The sequence below is a fragment of the Lycium barbarum genome, chromosome 3 (assembly GCF_019175385.1).
Source record: "Lycium barbarum isolate Lr01 chromosome 3, ASM1917538v2, whole genome shotgun sequence".
Lineage (NCBI taxonomy): Eukaryota > Viridiplantae > Streptophyta > Magnoliopsida > Solanales > Solanaceae > Lycium > Lycium barbarum.
In genome coordinates, this window is record NC_083339.1 from 1,042,525 (window position 1) to 1,063,713 (window position 21,189).

General features: G+C 34.9%; 2 protein-coding genes across 2 annotated transcripts; one reads left to right on the top strand and one right to left on the bottom strand.

Annotated features, from left to right (window-relative positions):
- Window positions 1-1,221: 1,221 nt before the first annotated feature.
- LOC132629850 (sm-like protein LSM7) lies at window positions 1,222-7,184 on the bottom strand. Its single transcript, XM_060345241.1, has 6 exons — window positions 7,123-7,184; window positions 5,980-6,043; window positions 5,105-5,186; window positions 3,970-4,041; window positions 2,187-2,239; window positions 1,222-1,520 (listed from the first exon to the last, which is right to left on the bottom strand). The coding sequence occupies exons 2-6, from the start codon at window positions 5,980-5,982 to the stop codon at window positions 1,434-1,436; spliced, it is 297 nt and encodes a 98-aa protein (XP_060201224.1). The 5' UTR covers window positions 5,983-6,043; window positions 7,123-7,184; the 3' UTR covers window positions 1,222-1,433.
- Window positions 7,185-9,399: 2,215 nt separating this feature from the next.
- Window positions 9,400-20,303, top strand: LOC132629849 (CAAX prenyl protease 2). The gene is made up of 8 exons (XM_060345239.1): window positions 9,400-9,780; window positions 11,067-11,123; window positions 11,269-11,478; window positions 12,967-13,078; window positions 14,147-14,215; window positions 17,684-17,746; window positions 18,776-18,853; window positions 19,839-20,303. Exons 1-8 carry the CDS (start codon window positions 9,562-9,564, stop codon window positions 19,970-19,972), a joined length of 942 nt encoding a protein of 313 aa, XP_060201222.1. The 5' UTR covers window positions 9,400-9,561; the 3' UTR covers window positions 19,973-20,303.
- The last annotated feature ends 886 nt before the right edge of the window (window positions 20,304-21,189 follow it).

A 21,189-nucleotide genomic window follows, 5' to 3' on the forward strand; every position in this document is an offset into this window, starting at 1 on the left:
ATATTTAATTTTAACTAATTATAAAACTTAAAAGAAGACTTTTTGTGAGAACATCATGGATTGGATGTTTGACCAAAAAATAATATTTATAAATATAATGCCATAACATTATTCAAATGTTTGACATAAAAAATCCATCAAATGTAAGTGAAAAATAAACAACATGCAATGTGAAAGCAAATAACTTAAGATTGAAAATATAACCTAGATTCAAAATCCAAAAGAAAAAGTTTAACATAATACTCTTATGTCAAATTCCAACATTACATACGTAAGTTCCAACATAATTTAAGTAAATAATTCAAAAGAAAGGGAAAATATAAGTCTATAACCTCATTCAAAAATAAAATTCTACTTTAATAAGTCACTATGTCAAGTTTGTTAATGACTCGTTCTTTCCAATACTAAGAGGTATAGTTTCAAAAATTAGAATAATAACACGGCTATGCTAAATGAATAAAATTAAAATAAAATAAAATAAAATACGAGCAATTACATGGAACTACAAGAAGTAAAGGTTGGAAATGAGAAGAAGGAAATTGAAGAATAAATAATATAAAAAGAAAAATACATTTTAAAAAATAACATAATTAAAAAGTAAAAATAAAAAAAGAAATAAAAATAAAAATGAATAAAAAATCAAAAGAAGTTAAAATGATAGAAATAAAAAATAAATTAAAAATAAAAAAGAAACAAACTAAAAAATAACCCTTTAATTACAAGATGTAATTACACCCAATTCTCAACTCCCCCTCCGCCCCCCCCCCCCCCCCCCCCCCCCCCAACCTTGAGAATTGAAGAGCGTAATTACGCTCTCTCAATTACATCAAATTCCCACCAAACTGTGTAATTACTTAATTAAACAAACAGATCAGACTGTGTAATTACACTCTATTCCAATTACCTGGGTGGCTTTCCAAACAGGCCCTTAATATTCTTTTATTTTTCATTTGATGTCCAATATTTGCATTGAATACGGAGTAGTAGTAAAATTAGCCCAAAGCCGAAGCTTTTTTTCCTTCAGTCAAAAACTGTTGCTTCCTCTATTGTGAAGGGAATGGAATGGAACTAGTTCTGAAAATTTTCTTTTCAAAAATCTTTGTTGTGTTTTTAACACAGCAACTTGATCCTACGTCAAGAGCACCTGTTCAACGATGAAAGTGTGGTTCAGTAATAAGAGAAGATTGACATGCATGACCCATCCAGAATGACACGCACAAATTGAGAAATAGCCAAGCCAAAAGTTAATGTTTGATATAAATCCAACATTGTCACAGGTGAATAGGGAACTAAAATGACTTCACCTCAAGAAGGAAATGCATCGACAATTCCCACTAGAAGCAGTTTCTATTAAAACACAAACAAAAGGCAAAGGTCCAGACTGTTTACAGAATTACAGTTCAGCTAAATTCAAAATAACAAGGTTGATCTGTCTATGCCCCGTCTGGCTGAAAAGGATTGGATATCTCATCTGTACCATCAGTTGGAGCCACAAGCATTACTGCAGTACCCCTACAGACCTGTGGGTGAAAGGAAGGCTTTTAGAAGCTGAAAAAAAAAACTGTGGGTGAAAGGAAGGCTTTTAGAAGCAGAAAAAAGTTGTCGAATTTAAGTTAACTTCCACATTTCCTACGGAAATTACACCCGATGACCTTGAAAATGGGTGGTCTTGAAGTTTTGAACCCCGTTTAACCATGGGCAAACCTTTAGGTCAAAAGTCAAAAGTGTTGCTCATGGGACAAAACGCGTCAAACTTGAAGTTCTGCCCACAGGGCAAACGGAGTCAAAAATTCAAGATCACTCGTTTCCAAGGTCATTCTTGTAAATCACCATACTCGTAATAAATTCTTGGAACAAGGTTATGGCACTTCTTAGGAAGGCATATATTCTTTGAGAGACATATATAGTACTCAGTATATACTTCACAGTTGAAATGAATACTAGTATTCGGACATAAACTCCTCTGTGAAATATGCTTGAAACTATCAAATGTGCTTTTTTATGCCTACAAAAAGTTCAAAACGTTTTTTTATAACTGAAGATCGTATATTCAGTTTGCAACCAGATATTCATAAAACTTGTGGAAGAACCTGGGATTGTTTTGATGCCAACATGATGAAATACATAACAGTACTTTTTGAAATAAGCAGAAAACTGCTATAGGTATATGATAAGTGAACACATACTATTAAGCCAAGACTTCGTTTCTGGTCGGTAGTCTTCAGGGGATCATCGGCATCTATAGCAAAAAAGTTTAAAATCATCAACTGTACAACAAACGATAGTCCAAAAAAAATTAACAACATTCCTCCCATGAAAGATAAAACAGTGTTTCTTTTTAACCAATAGAAGGCAAAAGACATAGATTGACCCCTAAACTATACCCCAAATGTCGATATCACACTTAAACTTTACTAGTGACCTATTACACACCTAATATATTAAAAAGTGATATTATTTACCCCCTTCAAACTGATGACCAGTTGCACAATGGGAAGTGTAACACACTCTCGCCACATCAGCGCCACGCCAGCGCCACCCTGGAAATTTCCTAAATTTTAATTTTACATTCATTTCCTTTTCTTTTTATTAATTATATTTACACTAATTAATTCCTAATTAACCATTAAAATCCTCCAATAATTATATCTTCTTCATCACCACCACCCCATCTCACCGGAACCACCAATCCGCCACCTTCTTCTTCATTAGCACAGGCCGTCCGCCCACCCCCCGCCAAACCCCCTTCTCCTTCTTCTTCATTTCCTCCACCCTCACGCCACCCCCACCTCCAGAACCCTTCTTCTTCGTCACCCCTTTTCGTCGGAACCACCATATCCACCACAGTTTTATGATTCTTTTTAAATTTTTTTCCTAGACAAACTAATAATCACCATTTCCCATTAAAAAAAAAAAAAAAAAAACTAAGCTTCCTTATGTTCCGGTGCCGGAACAGAGCTTCCGGTAAAGCAACAACAAAACAAAAAAGGGTACTTGATTTTGTAATTCCTTGATTTTCTGGGGACGAGAAAAAACAAAAGAAAGTCTCCATTCTCCATTTTTGCCCCTTTCTTTCTAGCTAGCTCGACTTGTTTGAGAAAAAAAAAAGAGAGAGAGAAATAAAATGAAGGAATTTGAAGCTAATAAGAATGGTGAAAAAACGAGGAGCAGAAGAAAGTGGGAGGAGTGGGGATGAAGAAGTACAAGGGGGCCCACTTGTTATAGAGTGAAATAATCAAGGAAAAATACGAGGTGGAAGTGGAAGAAAATGAGGGGTGGGGTGGGGGGTTACAAAAAATTAAATTTTACAATTAAAAAAAGGAAAAATAAAAAGCGCGCCTTTTTTTTTATATATATATTGTGCCACATCAGCTCTCAGGGGGTAAATAATATCATTTTTTCATATATTAGGTGTGTAATAGGTCACTAGTAAAGTTTAAGTGTGATATCGACATTTGGGGTATAGTTTAAGGGTCAATTTATGTCTTTTGCCCCAATAGAATTATCAATGTTGAGTAGCTAGCTAGCTAGCATCTAATTAAGCAATTTGCTGCTCTGTTGTACTGAAAAAACAAATAGTAATTGGCAAATAGAATTTTCAAGTTAAATAAAACCAGAAAAAAAATTGCATTTTGAACTTAAGGACCTGTTTGGCCATAAAGATTTTTCATTTTTTCCAGAATAATTACACTTTATTTGAAAATCAGTGTTGGCCATGAAAATTCCAGAGTCAACTTGAAGTTGGATTCCAAATTTGAAAAACAGTAACCTGTTTTCCAACTCCATCTTCATAATTTCAAATAAAATGTTGTCTTCTCTCCTTTGCAAAAGTATAACCAAACACAACTCCATCTTTAACTCCCAACTTCAAAAATTCCAAATAAAGTGAAAAATATTTGGTTTCTGTGGCCAAACACGGAAACACCTACTAATAAAACTCCGAAAGACTGCTATGAGTAATTGTGTTACCTCTAAGATGCTCCACGGCTTCATCCAAGACAAGATTAAGCAGCTGATCATAGCCTTTAAGTGTTCCTACCACTGTGAAGAGATAATTAATCAGCAAGAAAAAAGCTGTAATATGTGCATCTCACAACATAACCCCGTAAGCTATTGCAAGAGAGCGTGATAACAAAGAGGTAAAAAAAAAAGTCTCAAACTGGCTAATAGACAAGAATAAGTTGTTTAAGCAAGGAAAGGTGTGATTCAGTCTCAGAAAAAAAAAAAAAAAAAAAAAAGCAAGGAAAGGTGTAATTGAGAGGATGAACATTCTAATGATAACACTAGACTAGCTCAGTAATAAAATACCATTCCCTAACCAGCAAGGGTAGATATTCTTAACTAAACAAGGTCTAATTGATAGAATGAATGTCTTTGTGAAGAAAACCCGACCTTAGACCTACCTAATAGCCTATCTGGCCAAGCGTCTGTGAAGCCAAAAGTATCTTCTTCTTCTTTTCTTTTTTTTTCAAAAAGTGACCTTAAAGTGCTCATTTTAGAAAGTTGAGGTGTTTGCCCAAGCTTTTATAGAACAGGTAAATGCTTTTGAGCAGTAGCAGAAGCTAAAAAACAACTACTTTTTCCCAAAACACTTTTGGTACATTGGCCAAGCACAAAGTACTGCTCTAATATTGGCAAAAGTGCGTGTCAAGTTGATTAGTCAAACACAAATTGCTAATCTCTAAAAAATACTATTTCAAAAAGCACTTTTCAAAATAATCAGATCTTGGAAGGTTGGTCAAACAAGCTATAAACCCTCAAAGCTAGCTCATAAGGTGAGAATTATCCAAGATCATATATAGAGAAACAATCCATACTCCAAATCAATGCCGGACTCTACTAGTCTAAAATGATTAAACTTGGTATGACCAGACCTGAATCCCCTATCCTTCAAAGAAACATATTGCTACTTGTGTTTCCATCTATTCCAGCTATCAATAACTAAACAAATTGGGATGTTACTTATACTTGTTGAAACAGGGTCAAAACATAAGCATAACTAACCTAACATTAATATTTTAGCACAGAATTTCGATGCAGCCCACAAAATGTCTAATATTCGAATGTATCTAAACTACTCAAATAAAGAGATTGCATGACACACCTTGTCTTCCACCAGTAAGCTTGACCTGCACACCCTTGTCAACAAATTTTGCCAAATCTAAAACTGTTTCTTTTCTGCCAGACTGAAGAGCATAACAAGAAAGTGTATGAGGCAACTATGACAATTAAAATTAAAACAACAACAACAACATACCCAATGTATTCCCACATGGTGGGGTCTGGGGAGGGTAGAGTGTACGCAGACCTTACCCCTACCTTGGGAGGTAGGAAGGTTGTTTCCGATAGACCCCCGGTCAAGAAAAGGTGCCAAGACAACAATAATAATAGGCAGTAATAGCAACAGATAATAAGATAAATGACGTTAAAATTAAAAATCACATTTCCTCCTCCTTGCTGTTGTAAAAAATATGGCACTGCGCCTTTACTAACAGGTAACAGTTAACCCTTTGACCTCCGTCTCATCAACAAATACCTTAAGGACCCATTTGGCCATAAAAATTATTCACTTTTTTCCGGAATAATTTTTCACTTTATTTGAAAATCAGCGTTTGGCCATGAACATTCCAAGTACAACTTGAAGTTGAAAGGTTATATTTCACTTTTGAAGTTCTATTTAAGTATATTCAAGCACGAACATTGTTCCAATTATTCTTTGCAAAAACCAACTCCAACTCCAACTCCATAAATTCCATATTTGGAATCTATGGCCAATCGCCTACTAAGAATCCTTATTCTTCTTTTCTATTTTTATCCCAACTTACGGAATCTAGACAGTTTCCAACTAACTTTTTACAAAGAATAAAGTAACAACCAGAGAGTTTCCAATTTTCATGCTGATCCTTTCATGTTTCACTTTTTCCTCCTAAAATCAACTTAGGAAGAAGGAAACTGACTATGGTGTAAGTGAGAACTTACCATCCTTCTGTATATTCTTTATCCAACTAATGGAAAAATTGTGCTTCTACAAGCTGGATATATCCTGCAATAGAAAAACATGAAGTAGAAAAAAATGACTAAAGTCCATCAAACTTGTAGAGAGTAGATACAGCTATGCTTTCTAATAATTGGTAGCCTCCTAAGGGGTCGTTTGGTGGGAGGTATTAGAGAAAATAATACTTGCATTAGCTTTGCTATTATTTAATCCCTTGTTTGGTAGCGTTTTCAACCTATGTATACACCCTATTCAATAGTATTCTTTTACATAGTAAACCATGGCATTAACCCAGTACTATTCCTATTCATTTAATACAACAAAATCAAAAAGTCGATAAAAAAATAATGCCAACATAACTGATCCCAGCATTACTAATACACCCTATTCAGTGCTATTCTTATACACCCTATGTGTTTTACAGTGTTTAGGATGGCCAAAGGCGAGGCATGGCGACAAGGGCTCGCCTCACGCCTCATGGCGAGCGCCTTTTAGAAGCGAGGCGAGAATTAACACAAAAAATTAAAATATTAAATATGCATATATAAAAATACCCAAAAACTCATATACTCAAAAATATACTAGCAAATATTTCAATTGAAAAACTTAATAAAAGGCTTATATAACACTAAAACGCAAAAATTCATATAACAAAAATAAATATGAATACAAAAATGGAAGAAAACAAAGCTAGGTTTGGCCAAAGGCGTAATCAAGTAACTATTAAAGTCAACTAAAGGAAGGACATCAATAAAGGCTACACAAAATATTGAGGAGCAATAATCAAATTCCCTCGAGTATTATCAAGATAAGCTATAAATATTTACAAACTCTTCAACCATATAGTAATAGCATGTTTGGCCAAGCTTCTACGGTACCAAAAGTGAGGTCAAGCACAAAGTACTGGACAAAAGTGCTTTTTTAAATTGATTAGTCACTTTGATCAAATAAACTCATAGTGGCCACAGACTGTAGATTTAGTACAAAGCTAGGTTTTTTCAAGAAAAAAAAAAAAGATTCAGCAAAATTTCTACTTCATTACAAAATCAAGAGTGTAAAAGAAACAATTAATAGGAAAAGGTAGAAAGACTATTGATATATAGTAAAACGAGAATGCTAAAACTAACCAAAAAAGAGTAGAACACTTAGGACAAACGTTTGTTAACGAGCAATGAATAAATATAACCTAGCGTGAAATTATTGGGTCGGGTCGGGTTGGGTTTTAATACCCATTTCTCACCCAACTTTTAGATAAAATTACAAAAATGGTCACTTAAATTTAAGGGTACATTCAATATAGTCCTTTAAGTATGCACTTAACACTTTTAGCCTCCTTTAAATATTTATCCAACTTTAGACGGAAACTATGAAAAAACAATTTGTGTTTGGCCAGTTAACTTAAAAAATACTTTTGAGTAGCAATTAGTATTTGACTAAGCTTTTAAAAAGTTCTTTTCTTAGTGTATTTTTCTCAAAAGTACTTTTGGGCAAAAACTATCTCTTTTAGCTTTTGAAAAACTGTTTGTGCTACTCCCAAAAACACTTATTTTCTTTCAAAAGTTTGGCCAAATACCTCACTTTTTTAAAATAAGTATTTTTGAGAGAAAATAAGCTTGGCCAAACAGGTTATAAGATAATTTTAAAAAATTAACATAAATTACACCTAAGAGAGCTTGTACCAGATACTAAATATCAATTAAAAATAGCATAAACTATAAAAATTGTATTTCTAAATATGAGTTCCCTAATTTCCTTCTTATTTTCCCTACAGCTGCCATCTAATCTAATGCACAAAATCTAACCTAATGCACAAAGTTCGGCAAATATCTGATAGAGACTAAAAGTGTTATATTTTGACAAACTTAAAGCACCAAAACTATTAAATGCATAATTAAGGGACTGTTTGGAATCTATACTCAAACATAAGTGACTTATTTTGGCCATTTTCTCCAATTTTTACGTGTCTTTTTGGGTTCTATTCGGTTTAACCCAATATCAAATGACGAAATTGCTGATCTTTAATTTTTACACTTCACTTAAAAAAGTAGCCCAAACCCCTGCTTAGTCAAAAAAAAAGAATTTCGCAAGACAAGATTTTCGCGAAACATCCATTTTAAGTAGAGGTGGGCGTTCAGTTCTTCGGTTCGGTTTTTTCAAACTTAGGTTTGGTTCTTCGGTTTTGGTTTTTTGAAAGTGAATACCAAACACCACACCAAATTAGTTCGGTTCGGTTTCGATTTTTCTAATTCGGTTTTACTTCCTTTGAAAGGGAAAACAGCTGCATCCAATACCAATATATAAATCATGCTTAGAATTTGCTTCACTTCACATCAGAAGATCCACACCCAAAATATATTACTACTACATTAAAAGATGACCACAGAATCATCTTTCATCGATAATCCACTAGCTGAGCAACATTGGCTCATTGACTCTATCAATACCTTCAAATTAGATAAAGAAATAGTGATTGACTTTTCTCCCTGTATTGGTCAAGTTCCTAAAACCATTAAAGAAATTAATACACAAGCTTATGTCCCTCAAAAAGTAGGCCTAGGCCCATACCATTTTTCACGTCCAGATTTCTTTGTCACTTATAGGCACAAACTAAACATAGCCCGGAATCGCATGGATTCTACCCAAATCCAATATTTCATACAGGACAAGCTAAGGTTATTTGAGCCAATCATTCGAGCATGTTATGATAAGTTCTTGGACATTGACACCAATACATTAAATTGGACATTGACTATTGATTCTCTCTACTTGCTTCACTTCTTGACAAGTTATCTCCCACATTATCAAATAGATTCTCAAGGTCGAACCTTGCCTAAACCAAAAACCCAAAAGAAATGGAAATAAAACCAACACGAATTAGTACAACAGATTGCATAACAAATGGAATTAGTACACGAATTGAAAACTTCTATTCAATAAAGATTCAAATTTTACTGAAAATAAAAAGAATTTAAAACAAACCAACCTCTATATTCACAAAAAAGCTACACCCAATACAAAGCCAGTGATTCTTTATCCAAAACTTCCACACTCAAACTTGTGTTAAGGAGAAAATGAACTTACCGCCGCCATACCTTTTTTCATTTCATTTGGTGAAATGAAATACCAAATGAAATGAAATTAGGGTGGGTTGGGCTTGGATAAATTATTTTGGGCTTAATAGAGTGGACTTTGATATGGTATGCTGTCAAAAAAAAATTGTATATAGTAATTTCGGTTAAATTGAAATATTAAAAAATCGGTGAATCGGAATCGAACACCGGATTTGCTATATAAAAAAACTGAAACCGTATCGAAACACCGAAAAACCGAATTAATTTGATTCGGTCCAATTTTTCGGTTTTCGGTGTTTATGCCCGCCCCTAATTTTAAGGCTTAACTTTTGGCCAAAAGTCAAAGTATCGAAATCGTCATGCACCAAATTGCACAAATCAAAAACTCATTTGAGTCCAAAGAGTACTTCACCAAATCTCTATTGTAATTTATGTACCATAATAATACTAACATTTGTACACTATTATTATTTGCTAATAATAAATCTGGCGAATATGGAATCATCATTGACCGGCGGTGATGACGTGTCGAAATCGGTGGCGTCGATTGCGTGTACTTTCATGGCAATTTTGTATGTTGCAATCTTATATGCACCGACGTTGATTCTCCGTTTACCACCGTCAGATTCGTTTCAATCATATATGATCCGACGGTTCATATGCGCTGCTATTTCCTCTGTTTTTTCACTCATTGCTTGCTCTCTTATCCTCCCTGTAAGTTCTTTTTTTTTCCCTGATAAAAATAATAATAACTATTTTCTAGTTTTTTTTTTATAGGATTTGAATTAAAACAATTGTTTAAGTTTTGAAGTTTAATAAAAAAAAATAGTTTTTTTTTGTTGTTGTGTGGCTCTAATTAGTTTAATTGTAAGGCATTTTTCTGGTTTTTAATTTGAAAAAGATTAGTTTTTTGTTGATACTATTTTCTACTTTTTAAAATTTTACTTTGAAGTTTAATTGCAAAAATTAGTTCTTTTTACCTCTAATTAGTCAACTGTTTAATTTTTTTGAAGTTTAATTGAAAAAATTAGTCCTTTTTCCCCTTTAATTAGTTCAATTGTGTAAATAATGAAGTTTAATTGAAAAAAAAACTGGTTTTTTCCCCTCTAATTAGTTCAATTGTTTGAATTGTGAAGTTTAATTGAAAAAGTTAGTTCTTTTTCCCCTCTAATTAGTTCAATTTTGAAGTTTAATTGAAAAAATTAGTCCTTTTTCCCCCTTTAATTAGTTCAATTGTGTAAATAATGAAGTTTAATTGAAAAAAAAAATCTTCTTTTCCCCTCTAATTAGTTCAATTGTTTAGATTGAAGGCATTTTCTGGTCTTCAATCAAAAAAAAAAAAAATAGTTCTTTTTTACCACAAAATGGCTCACTATGTTTATAGATATAGAGCCCGTTTGGATTGGCTTATAAGTTGCTTATCAACTGTTTTCAGCTTTTTTGAGTGTTTGGCTGACCAGCTTAAAGTCATTTTGCGCTTAAAATAAACTTAAAAAAATAATTGGGCCCATTTGACTTAGCTTATCTAAAGCAACTTATAAGCTGAAAACAGCTTATAAGCCAAAAAAAAAAAAAAAAGTTAGACTACCCCAACTTATTTTTTTTTTAGCTTATAAGCTGAACAGGCTCATAGTGTGTTTTAAAGGGCAAATATTTTTGCAGAAAACATTTTAATCCAAGTGAGGAAGGAAATTTCTTCTATAAAGGCTAAACAAGTGAGGAAGGAAATTTCTTAATACAAGTTCCATATCCGGGATCCAAAGGATCAACCTTTTAAGGTTCTTAGCATTGAACCGATTGTATCGTTAAAATTATTCATTCGAATCTACTATTTGCTCAAATTAAAGTGGAGTTCTACACATAAATTTATGCTCCGCGTCAAAAGCAGTGAGTTCATCTGCAGCAATGTTGTATTTGGTGTTAAGGCTTTTCTGCAAAGCTTCTTTTACCAGCAGCTTCCTCTTATATTCTTGATCTGATACAATGTTCCAATCTTTCAGATTGAGTGGGGTAAATCTCACGTTTCCAGTGTTTATGGCATCAGATTGGATCATATCGTAAGTATCATAATCTCCACTTGATTAATTATTTTGCATGAGACTAATGCTTTGCATGTGGTTGTTATCAAGTTTTGCTCTTTTATGATTCGCAGATTGAGAAAGGGTGACTGATTGCTGAAATGCAATTTTATGTTTAAAACAGTGGCAAGCTGTCGTGTTTCCTCTTGCATTGACTTCATTAATGTACGCTGGCACCTTGATCCTCAACCTGTTACTGTTGCTAGACTCGGGTCAAGAAGATCGGGAAAATGGAAGCAGCCTGCTTGACATTATTAAAAATGTTGTTCATGAATTTATTGAATCGATCTCTTCAATGGCGTACAATATTCAAGCATGGCGTAATTATTTTGTGGTCAGTAACTTTACTAGAATATTTCTTTGTCTGTTCACTTTCACTTGCCTATCTGATCTTCGTATTAGGAGCAGGATTTACTTCAATCCTTCTATTTCATGGTTGCGAGATCAATAATAAGATTACCGTCAAACTTGTGTTTTTTTTTTTGGGAACCAATCATTTTATATTAATCACTAAGTGAGGCAAAACAGAACCACAGCATAGCTACATCCCAGCTTGCTGTCTCATATTTGTGTCAATACAGACAAAAGCAACTAGTGCTACTCCTAATCTCACTCAGCTAACCAAAGTGAGTGCACCTCCTAGGGACGGTCCCAGTGATCAGCATCTATGCAATCTCAGTATTCAGCTAAACTAGTCAAAACATAAGTTGCTGCAAACTTCTGTTATTACTAGCTCACTTCTGAAATAGCTTTCATGCCACCATCTCCTTGTAAATATGCAGATGCATTTTTGTATGTTAGATTGTATGATAACATCAAACTAGGAATATATCAAGTCTTTTTTTTTTTTTTCTTTTTCTGGAGGAACGATCAAGTTTCTTGTTATTAATCTCTTTGCAACAAATATTACGTACTTCATCATCTCCATTTTGGCTTATCTGGTTTGGCTAGCCTCCTGAAAAAGATAAAGCTTGAACAGGTTATCATGTTAGAGTTGGAGATACTTAAGGATCTCCCTGAAGAGCTTCGTGTTTGCTGCGTCCTTTTCAAATAAACTATACTGCATGTGTTTACTGAATGCACATTTTTCAAGTCCTTTCAAAAGGGTGACTTGGCATGCAGTCCAAGGTGTTCGGTGTCAAACTCCTTTAATGTATTATCTTGCAGATTCTCCTGTCACATAAACAAAATAAATAGAAGATGGCCTGTTTTTCCATAGGACAAAAATAATATCAAAATGTGGCGCTACACAATAAATTATGACGATACTTTGTTAGAGTTAAACCAATTTCAAACATTATAGATTTGCAATGATACTGAGCATTTCCTAAAATATAGCTTATATGTCCAAGTCTCCCGCTTCAATAACTTTTATTGTGAGAGTTTAGTTTTAACTTTTAAGAGCATGTATTAGGTAGTACTGTTGTAATTTAGTCGCAGGAATTGCGATAACTAAATATGTAGCATTAGTTCATGGGCCTTTTTGGATAGTTGCAATGAATTAGTCTTCCTGGAAAGTCCTCAAAAAGCTATTATAAATACAGTTCCTGCAAGAAAATTATCGTGAAATTGTACTTTAGAAGATCTCCATCTCTTAAGGTGCAACCAAATACTCCACCATGTTGTGAGAAGTGCTTCTGGCATGTGAATGTCTTGTTGAAGCTATTGATATATGGTGTGTACTTTACCTTATCTTTCTTTCAAGAAGAAATAAAAAATAAAAGAAGAAATCGCATGGTGTGCATTTTCTCCTTATTCATGTCAAATCAAAATCAAAATCAAAATCTCAAGATTCTTGTTTGGACAATGTTCATTTTAACAGGCCCCACTTACGGAAGAGCTGGTTTTTAGAGCTTGTATGATACCTTTGCTTCTTTGTGGAGGATTCAGCACCTCTACAGTGGTGTTTCTTTGTCCTATATTTTTCAGTTTAGGTAAGTACAAGCTACAAGGATTTCATTTTCAGATAAAACTTTCATATATATGTAGGATTTAAGAGTTGAGGTATATGAGTTCTGGGAAGTAAGATATTGAATTTTCTTGGTAATACCACATGTCTAGTCAATTTTATGCTTATAATCATAGTTCCTACTAAGAAATAAACTCAAAAGTCTTGCATTGTAGTTGCTATTCTCCTGTTTTCTGATCTCCATAGTGGCCAACTGGTTCACTCATGCGTGACATATGGTTTAAATAGTTGGAACGAACACAAGCTAAGCTAGTCTCATATTTTTGCATGGAGACACACACAGAAACACTATTTGACAAGACAATGGAATATATTTTAATGAAATAAACATCGCTAAGATACATTGGTTCTATGAAACAGAGCGACTTTAAGACATTAGTTAAAACCGTGAAATTCATGTATTTAGAGAAATTAAATAGTCTCTTACTCAAAGAATTCATTTAGGCGATTAATCAGGCGAATTCTAACTGAAGCAAGTGCACATGTAGTATTCAGAACTAACAATGGAAGTACAATATACATGTGAATAGTTATCAAGCTATGATTAAAAGATAGGTATTTTATTAAATATTATTGATCTTGGCACCAGAGTATCTAAAATGCCCATAATGACTTTGTGCTTCAGCATTGGTAACACTTTTATGGTTTAGAACATTCTGTCAATGAACTGAAACTATAATATAGAAGCAAAAATGGTACGGAAATACCTGCTATGTAGGTATATCCTAAAGCTACTGGTCTTTACATTTGTATACACATCAGCAAAGAAAAAAGAATGTTAGTTAAGTACATATATTTGGCAAAAGGATTAGTCTAAAAGCATTGCCAAGCCCTAATCAAAAAAACTAAAAAAAAAACACACACACACATGAAATAAGTATTTGAATAGTCAAATAAAAAAGGAGATGCTAGCCATTGTTTGTTTCATATTGGCGAACTATTAGGCTTAAGGTGATCTGTGCTACTTTAATTGAAACTATGGATAGTTTTTCATTACCTCATCAGGAGCAACTATTGTGTTATCTGCTTGCAGCTCATTTAAATCATTTGTTAGAACAAGCTCAACGAAGCGGCAGCTGGCTTAAAGCTCTTACGATTGTAGGTATGATCTTTGTCTTCACATTAAATGTTTATACATCAGAATAATAGGAATGAACCATTATACAATGCTTTCATTGGGAAGCGTGTCATGTGATGTAAGTTTGAGTTTCTATTAGAGTGAAACACTTCTGGAAAAGTAGCGTATTATAATAGGAGCAATTGCATCAAATCTTGAGCATGGATAAAGCCTATCAGTTTTCTACATCCTCCTTTCTCCATATATTTGGATTATTAAGCAATTTTGCATTTTTACCACATGGAGCAAAGTGATATTCAACTTGCATGCATACATTGCATGTCACTCCTAAAAAATTAGAATATATTGAAATAACATCGAAGTTTGAGTTAATAAAGCCTTTCAGTTCACCAGGAAGATAGTCCAAATTTTGGAAGAAATATATGAAACGGCTCCCCATTCTCTCTAACTCCCTGGAAATTCCAAGTCATGCTCTCCTTCTCGTCTCCAAATCTTTCTACCCCCTTTGATTAATCTTTCTTCAGCCTTCCCTGCCACTCATACTCTTTCTGTCTCTCTCTTCTTAGTTTTCTGTGGATCATCTTTATAGGTGATCAACATAAAACTAAGCCACCTAGCCGAGGGTCTTTCGGAAACAGCCGTCCTACCTCGGTAGGAGTAAGGTCTGCGTACACTCTACCCTCCCCAGACCCCACGTTGTGCGATTTCACTAGGTTGTTGTTGTATTGTTGGTCAGAGATTAATTGAAGTCAAAGAAAGGGCTACTGAATGTTACTGATGGTATGTCACCAACCAGGTTACTCAGTCGCATATTCAGCAACATATCCACTCTGCTTGAATATGTCGGATTATGTTACTCACCTCGAAATGTATGGGCAAAGTCTCAAGCAGACGGGTCACCAGCTCTCTGGTCACATCTCATTTTTCCAAAACTTAAACCACTTAGGGAGGCATCAGAGAGTTGTTACCTTTTTCAATTAAAGGAGAAGAAGTATCATTATCTCTGATTTCTTTTTTAAAATACTGGAAGGTCAGACATCTGATAAGCTTTGGAGATTGAAGACCAATTGTTAGGTTGCACGACCTACTGCTTATCCTATGCGTATCCAATTCTCGCTTATAGGATGAAACACGTTACTGTACCCGTTCTATGCTATCATCTTTGCGGAATAAAACTGCAGGTAAGTAAAGGACACACGAAATTTACATGGAAACCACCCGGCTCAAAAGGTGATGAAAACCACGACCTAACCTGCAGGATTTCCCCAACAACTTCACTACAACGGAGCCAACTGCAGATTAAGTTACACACTCTGCAACCTAATTCCTACAACAGCCTTGCTACCCAAACTCTGACTAGCAAGCTATCTCCAAGTAGTAAACTCCCTACTTGGAGTTACAATTGTTTGTATCTACTTTAATGCTTCTAAATAAGCTGATAAAGACACACTTTGATAAACCAACCTAATACACAAATCTAGACTTCAGAACTGGGAAACATTATTCAGTAAAACAGCTCCATCGATCTTTTTCTGTGTAATAGGGACGCAACCCTGCATTCTTGACTATGACGGATAAATACGCTCAATATTCTGAATTCTCTCTTTGTGGGTGCGCAAACTTCTTCTTGGAAAGACCTTGGTATTTATAACATTATGTTCCGCAGGTCGGTGGAACACAAAACCCTTTCCTAGTCGGTCAATGACACGCAAATAGGGTTTGTGTTGTAGCCTTGTTGAGTCGGCTTTTTTCCCTTGTAGAAGGCTTACTAATCCCTACAATTATGGCAAGGAATCTTTCATACTTGACTGCCAAGTTCTTTCCATAATTTTGCAAATCATAGTTGTTGTAGGACTTGCCCTAGAACATGTTCACGAACCTGTTTCATCCACCTGGTTCGTCTGCCTCTGAATCTCTGCACTGGCGGATATAAAAAAATATTCTTCTTGTTGTACCTTTTCGACCAATCTCTTTCATTCTTCATCTACCGTTGAATTGCTTCTAAGATTTTGGCTGGAACATGTTGACAGACCTCTTTCATATAACTGTAAGCTCTGTGTATGTCTTTTTCACATGTATTTATTCATTGCTGGAATAAATCATGTCTTCAACCTTGACTCACTCTTTGACTTCTGATTTGTTCTTGCTCTGTGATGGTAACATGTTTGCAGACCTGGTTCTTATGTTAACCTGATTCACATGCTTAGTCTGCAAACCCTTTAATCTGAACAACTTCTTCCTTCTGAACATGTCTTCTGAGTCTGAGTCACTTCACCTCTCTCCTCAGCCTAATTCCTTCTTCATTATCTCTGTTCCTCTAACTTCTTCATTGCTTACCTGTCTGTGCATTTACAGACACATCTTGCAATCTGGGTTTGTGTCCATGTGGCTGCATTCTGCTGCTTTGTTGCAATGGAACATGTCTATGGACCTGGTTTCTTTGCCTCGTACATTCACTTTGTCAATCATCAAAACTTCACACATGGCTTTATGCCAACACCAACATTCCTTCACCTACAGTAGGTCATCCCCCAAAGGGTATGCTGAAGTCATGAAAATTCGCAAATGGCCCACTAATCCTACAGTGTTTATTCTTTAAGAACCCACTAGCAAATCCAGAATCAACATTAAGGATGACTGTCTTGGATTTTAGGCAAAAACAAGATTGGTGCATTCCATTTAGAGAAATCTTAATGACTGAGAAATTAAGGTTACACACAGATGCTCCAACTCCTTAACCACATCCCACCTTTTTGTGCTCACCAGATCTCTTTAATTAGACGGAATTTAATTCCAAATGAGAGTCTCTGGGACAAATTGCTACTTCTCTCCCTCATTTGCTCTTCTTTTTCTCTCACTGATTGGCCTTGGAATATGGAAGAGCAGAGGCTCTTAATAAATTCAGTTGCTTCACTTGGATTGCGGCTAATGGCAAATGCTTGAGTGTGGACAACCTGCAGAAGAGAGGTGTCCTCCTCTATAATAGATGTTTTGGAAGGAAGAAGAGGTAAAACATTCACCACCTCTTTCTTCATTGCAAAGTTTTCTCAACTCTGAATTCTGGTGTTTAACATTTTGGGTATCACTTGGTGCATGCCAAGATCTTTTTTGGGCTTTCTGGTTGCTTGGCACAAGAGAGGCATGATTAATCCCTTCTTTTCTACCTGGAACATCATCCCTTTAACTATACTTGGTGCAACATGGCAGTTGCAAGTGTGTTAGGAGTCCGAAGTCATGCTGGAGTTATCTGTTCATTACACTCTGTGTGATGTTCATACTACTTTTTGGATATAATATTTTCCACCCATTAGCTGGCATACATCAACAAACCTAACTTCAAAAATAATAATAGTAATAATAATAATAACGCTCGTCTGTTCACCACATCTTTCTTTCTCGGTATATGTGGATGGAGTAAGCAGTTTTGCATTTTCACCACATAGGACAAAGTGATATTTAGTTTGCATTCAGACATGGCTTTTATGTTTTCAGGCTTCCAAGTCGGCTACACGGTCATCTTTGGATCATATGCTTCATTTCTCTTTGTTCGGACAGGTTAGCAACGCTTACACTGTGCTTTAGTCATATGGAGAATCTCCTTTCATCTTTTATTCATTATTTTTCTCATCTCCTTTTTTATTGTAGGGGTTTGAGGTGGTGACAGCTGTTTTTTTTTTTTTTCTGACTTTTAAGAATGAGATCTAGCTTAACATATCTTTGGCTTGAAAGGGTAGCTTTTCGGAATGCTTTTTAACATCCTATTATTTTTCATTCTAGAATTTTCTCGACCCTGCCTATGAATTAAGAGAAAAGTAATAAAGCTCTTCCCTGTAGGCTCCATGCTCTGCTACTGGAGTGAATCCAGTAGGGGGGTGGGGGGGGGGGGGGGGGGAGGCTAGAGTGTGCAGTGCCCCCCTCCTCCAATCTCTTTGTTGGTTGATGGACGATAAATGAAGGTTTATGTGCTAAATCTAAATTTTAGGGTTTAAAATTTGTTAAATGAAGCACCTAAGAGTGGCCTAGTAGTCAATGAAGTGGGTTAAGAATCATGAGGTCTCAAGTTCAAATCCCAACAGAAATAAAAACATTAGGTGATTTCTTCCCATTTGTCCTATCTTTGGTGGAGAGAGTTACCTAGTACCTGTTGCTCGTGGGAGGTGGCAAGTATTCCATGGAATTAGTTGAGGTGCGCGCAAGCTAGCCCGACCACCACGTTTATTAAAAAATAATTTGCTAAATGAAAAAAAAAATGCACATCTTCCTTCCAGTAAAGAGCTGCTAATGTTTGAAGAATTGTTTCATTAAAGTCTTCAGACTCTAGTTTCACAAATTTTCCGGTTTGTTTCCAATTGAATGTAAAATTTCCATATCATGATGCATGTCTTAATTTGATTTCCAATGTACCAAGTTTGAAAGTATTTGAGTAGTAAGTTAGCATGTGAGGTGAATCCTCTAATTTGCCTCAGTTACAGCCCTTGCTAATGATTTTCCCCGTGTCTTTTATTGGGCTATCTTTTATATAATGTTCTAAACATTCAATGCTTTTGCTTAATGCGCTATTGACTATATGTATGTTAACTGCAGGACATCTTACCGCTCCACTAGTTGCTCATATTTTTTGCAACTATTTGGGCTTACCTATAATAATCTCACAGAGGACAGGTATGTCGTTCTTCCCACTAACTGAATTCAACCGTCTATCTTCGATTGGAAAAGGGGAGAAGGTACTAATGCATGATGCAAGTGTAAATATAATGTATGCCTCATTGTGGACTGTATAGTATGTCAAGTTAATGACGTCAATATACATGGCCACCAGTTTTTGGGGTTCCACTAAGTTCCGATTCCTTTACTTCGTTCGAGTGTGTTGGCATGGTTATCGTATAACTTGTCAATTAGGATTTCACGCATAATAGAGGAGATTGTATGATTAGGCATATCGCATGATCATACAAATATAGTAGTTTTGTCTGTCTTAAGAAGAAGAGTTTTGCAGGCTTCGAGAAAGTATAATAGGTTGTGACCTAAGGGAAGATAATAATTTTCTACAAGAACTTAAAATGCATGAATTCATGCATAGATGCCTCTTCATTCCTAAAATTCCTTAGGTAGGTAGAAGGAGTGGCATACCCAGGAATTTCTTTAAGGATGTTCCAGACTTAGTATTTACTTGCAAGCAATATTTGACCTATATATATAGTATAATTTTAGGTGGAAACAGCCTCTTGCGCCCCTGGTTGGAAGAGCTTCTGACCATTGTCTTCTAGGTCTAGCATCTTTATCACCGAAACAGGCATGTGAAGTTACATATCAGTCGTGCATCCAAGGTGTGGTCTAGCGGTAATGAAGTGAGTGAAAATCATAGGATATCAGGGTTTAATTCCCAACCTAGATAAAAGAACGCTAGGTGATTTTTTCCCATATGCTTAAGCCTTTGTTAGGCAAAGTTATCCGATACTTGTGCTGATGGGAGGTAGCAGATACCTGGTGGAGTAGTTGAGATGCGTGCAAATTGACCCGAACACCATTATCCCTCGATTAGATAACCTGTTTTACATAGTTGTTGCTAGATATAGAAACTTCGGCATATGATAATGTTCTTCCTAAACATACTAATGACAATTGTTTCCTATTTTACGATTCTTAGGGATGGTAACAGTGGCATCTGTGGCTGGATTGCTAGGTTTCATCTGGCTTCTTTTTCCACTCACCAGTCCTCATTTGTACAATGCCACAACGGATAATTGCATGTGCTGGCATAGATATTGTACTTGGAGCTAATTGAGACAAAACGGATGGACGATATGAATTTTTTCAAGATAGTTAACCACTTTCTTAATTGTGAGAGGGAGGTCATTCCGAAGTCTGCTCTAAAAGTCTGTAACATACTTCCTTTGATAAAGTGAAAATTTTCTCAACTCCCAGAAAGTTTGTCAAGGGTTAAAAAAGAACTCCTAAATTAATGTAACATGAATAATATGGTAATTTATTTTCCTTTTGAATTGTATTTATATTTGATTTTTCTTTTTTTCTTTTTAGCTTAATTTGGCAAGCATTGTCCAGTCTTCCGAAAATCTGAAGGGAAGTTTATCATGAATTTATGTTTGAGACATTTGCTTGAAATACAGTTCTTTTTTTATTTAGCTAAAAGAAGGGCAACGTTACGCAAGACCTGTGTTGGTGGATGGGGGATAGTATGTATCCGGTGGAATAGTCGAGGTACACACATCAGACACTACCCTTTATCAAAAATAAAAAAAAAGGTAAACTTATATCAAAAGGGAAAAAAGTATGAATTGACTACAATCCGAATTTTTGTGTAATTACTAGAGAATATGTAGATGGAAAGTATGTTGAGATAAATTTGTGTCGAGTAATTTTTGTTTTGGTTAAAGATGAAAAGGAACGAAAGATTTAAAAAGGTCAACCATCTTATGCTTTGAATGATTATCAAAATCAAAAAGTAAGTGGGACAAGAAAGAGCAGGAAAGGAACAAGCAAAAAAGAACAATGATTATGAGGATGTTTGCATTTGCTTATTTTAATTATTTATTGGCTTTTAAGTTTTTTTTTAATTTTTATAGTGTTTGGCAAAAATAAAAAAGTGCTTAAAAGAACTTACTATTAGGCAAGAAAAGTACAAAAATAAGCCAAAAGTTGAGTATTATCAACTTATGACTTTTAATTTTTAGCTTATAAGCTACTTTTAAAAAGTCAATCCAAATACTATCTATATTAGAAGATTTATTTTAAAACTTAAATGTATCAACGAATTTAGGGGTGGGTCCACAGTAAAAGCTACATAACCTAATAGTTCTAGCATAAACTTGATATTTATATTAAAAAATTCACTTAGCATAAACTTGATATTTATATTAAAAAATTCACTTAATATGAGTAAACAATCTATCAAGAATCAATAAGCAAACAGAGTTATGGTCTCTAGACCATAAACTTAAACTCATGGATCCTCCTATGGGTGCATACATGACACATTT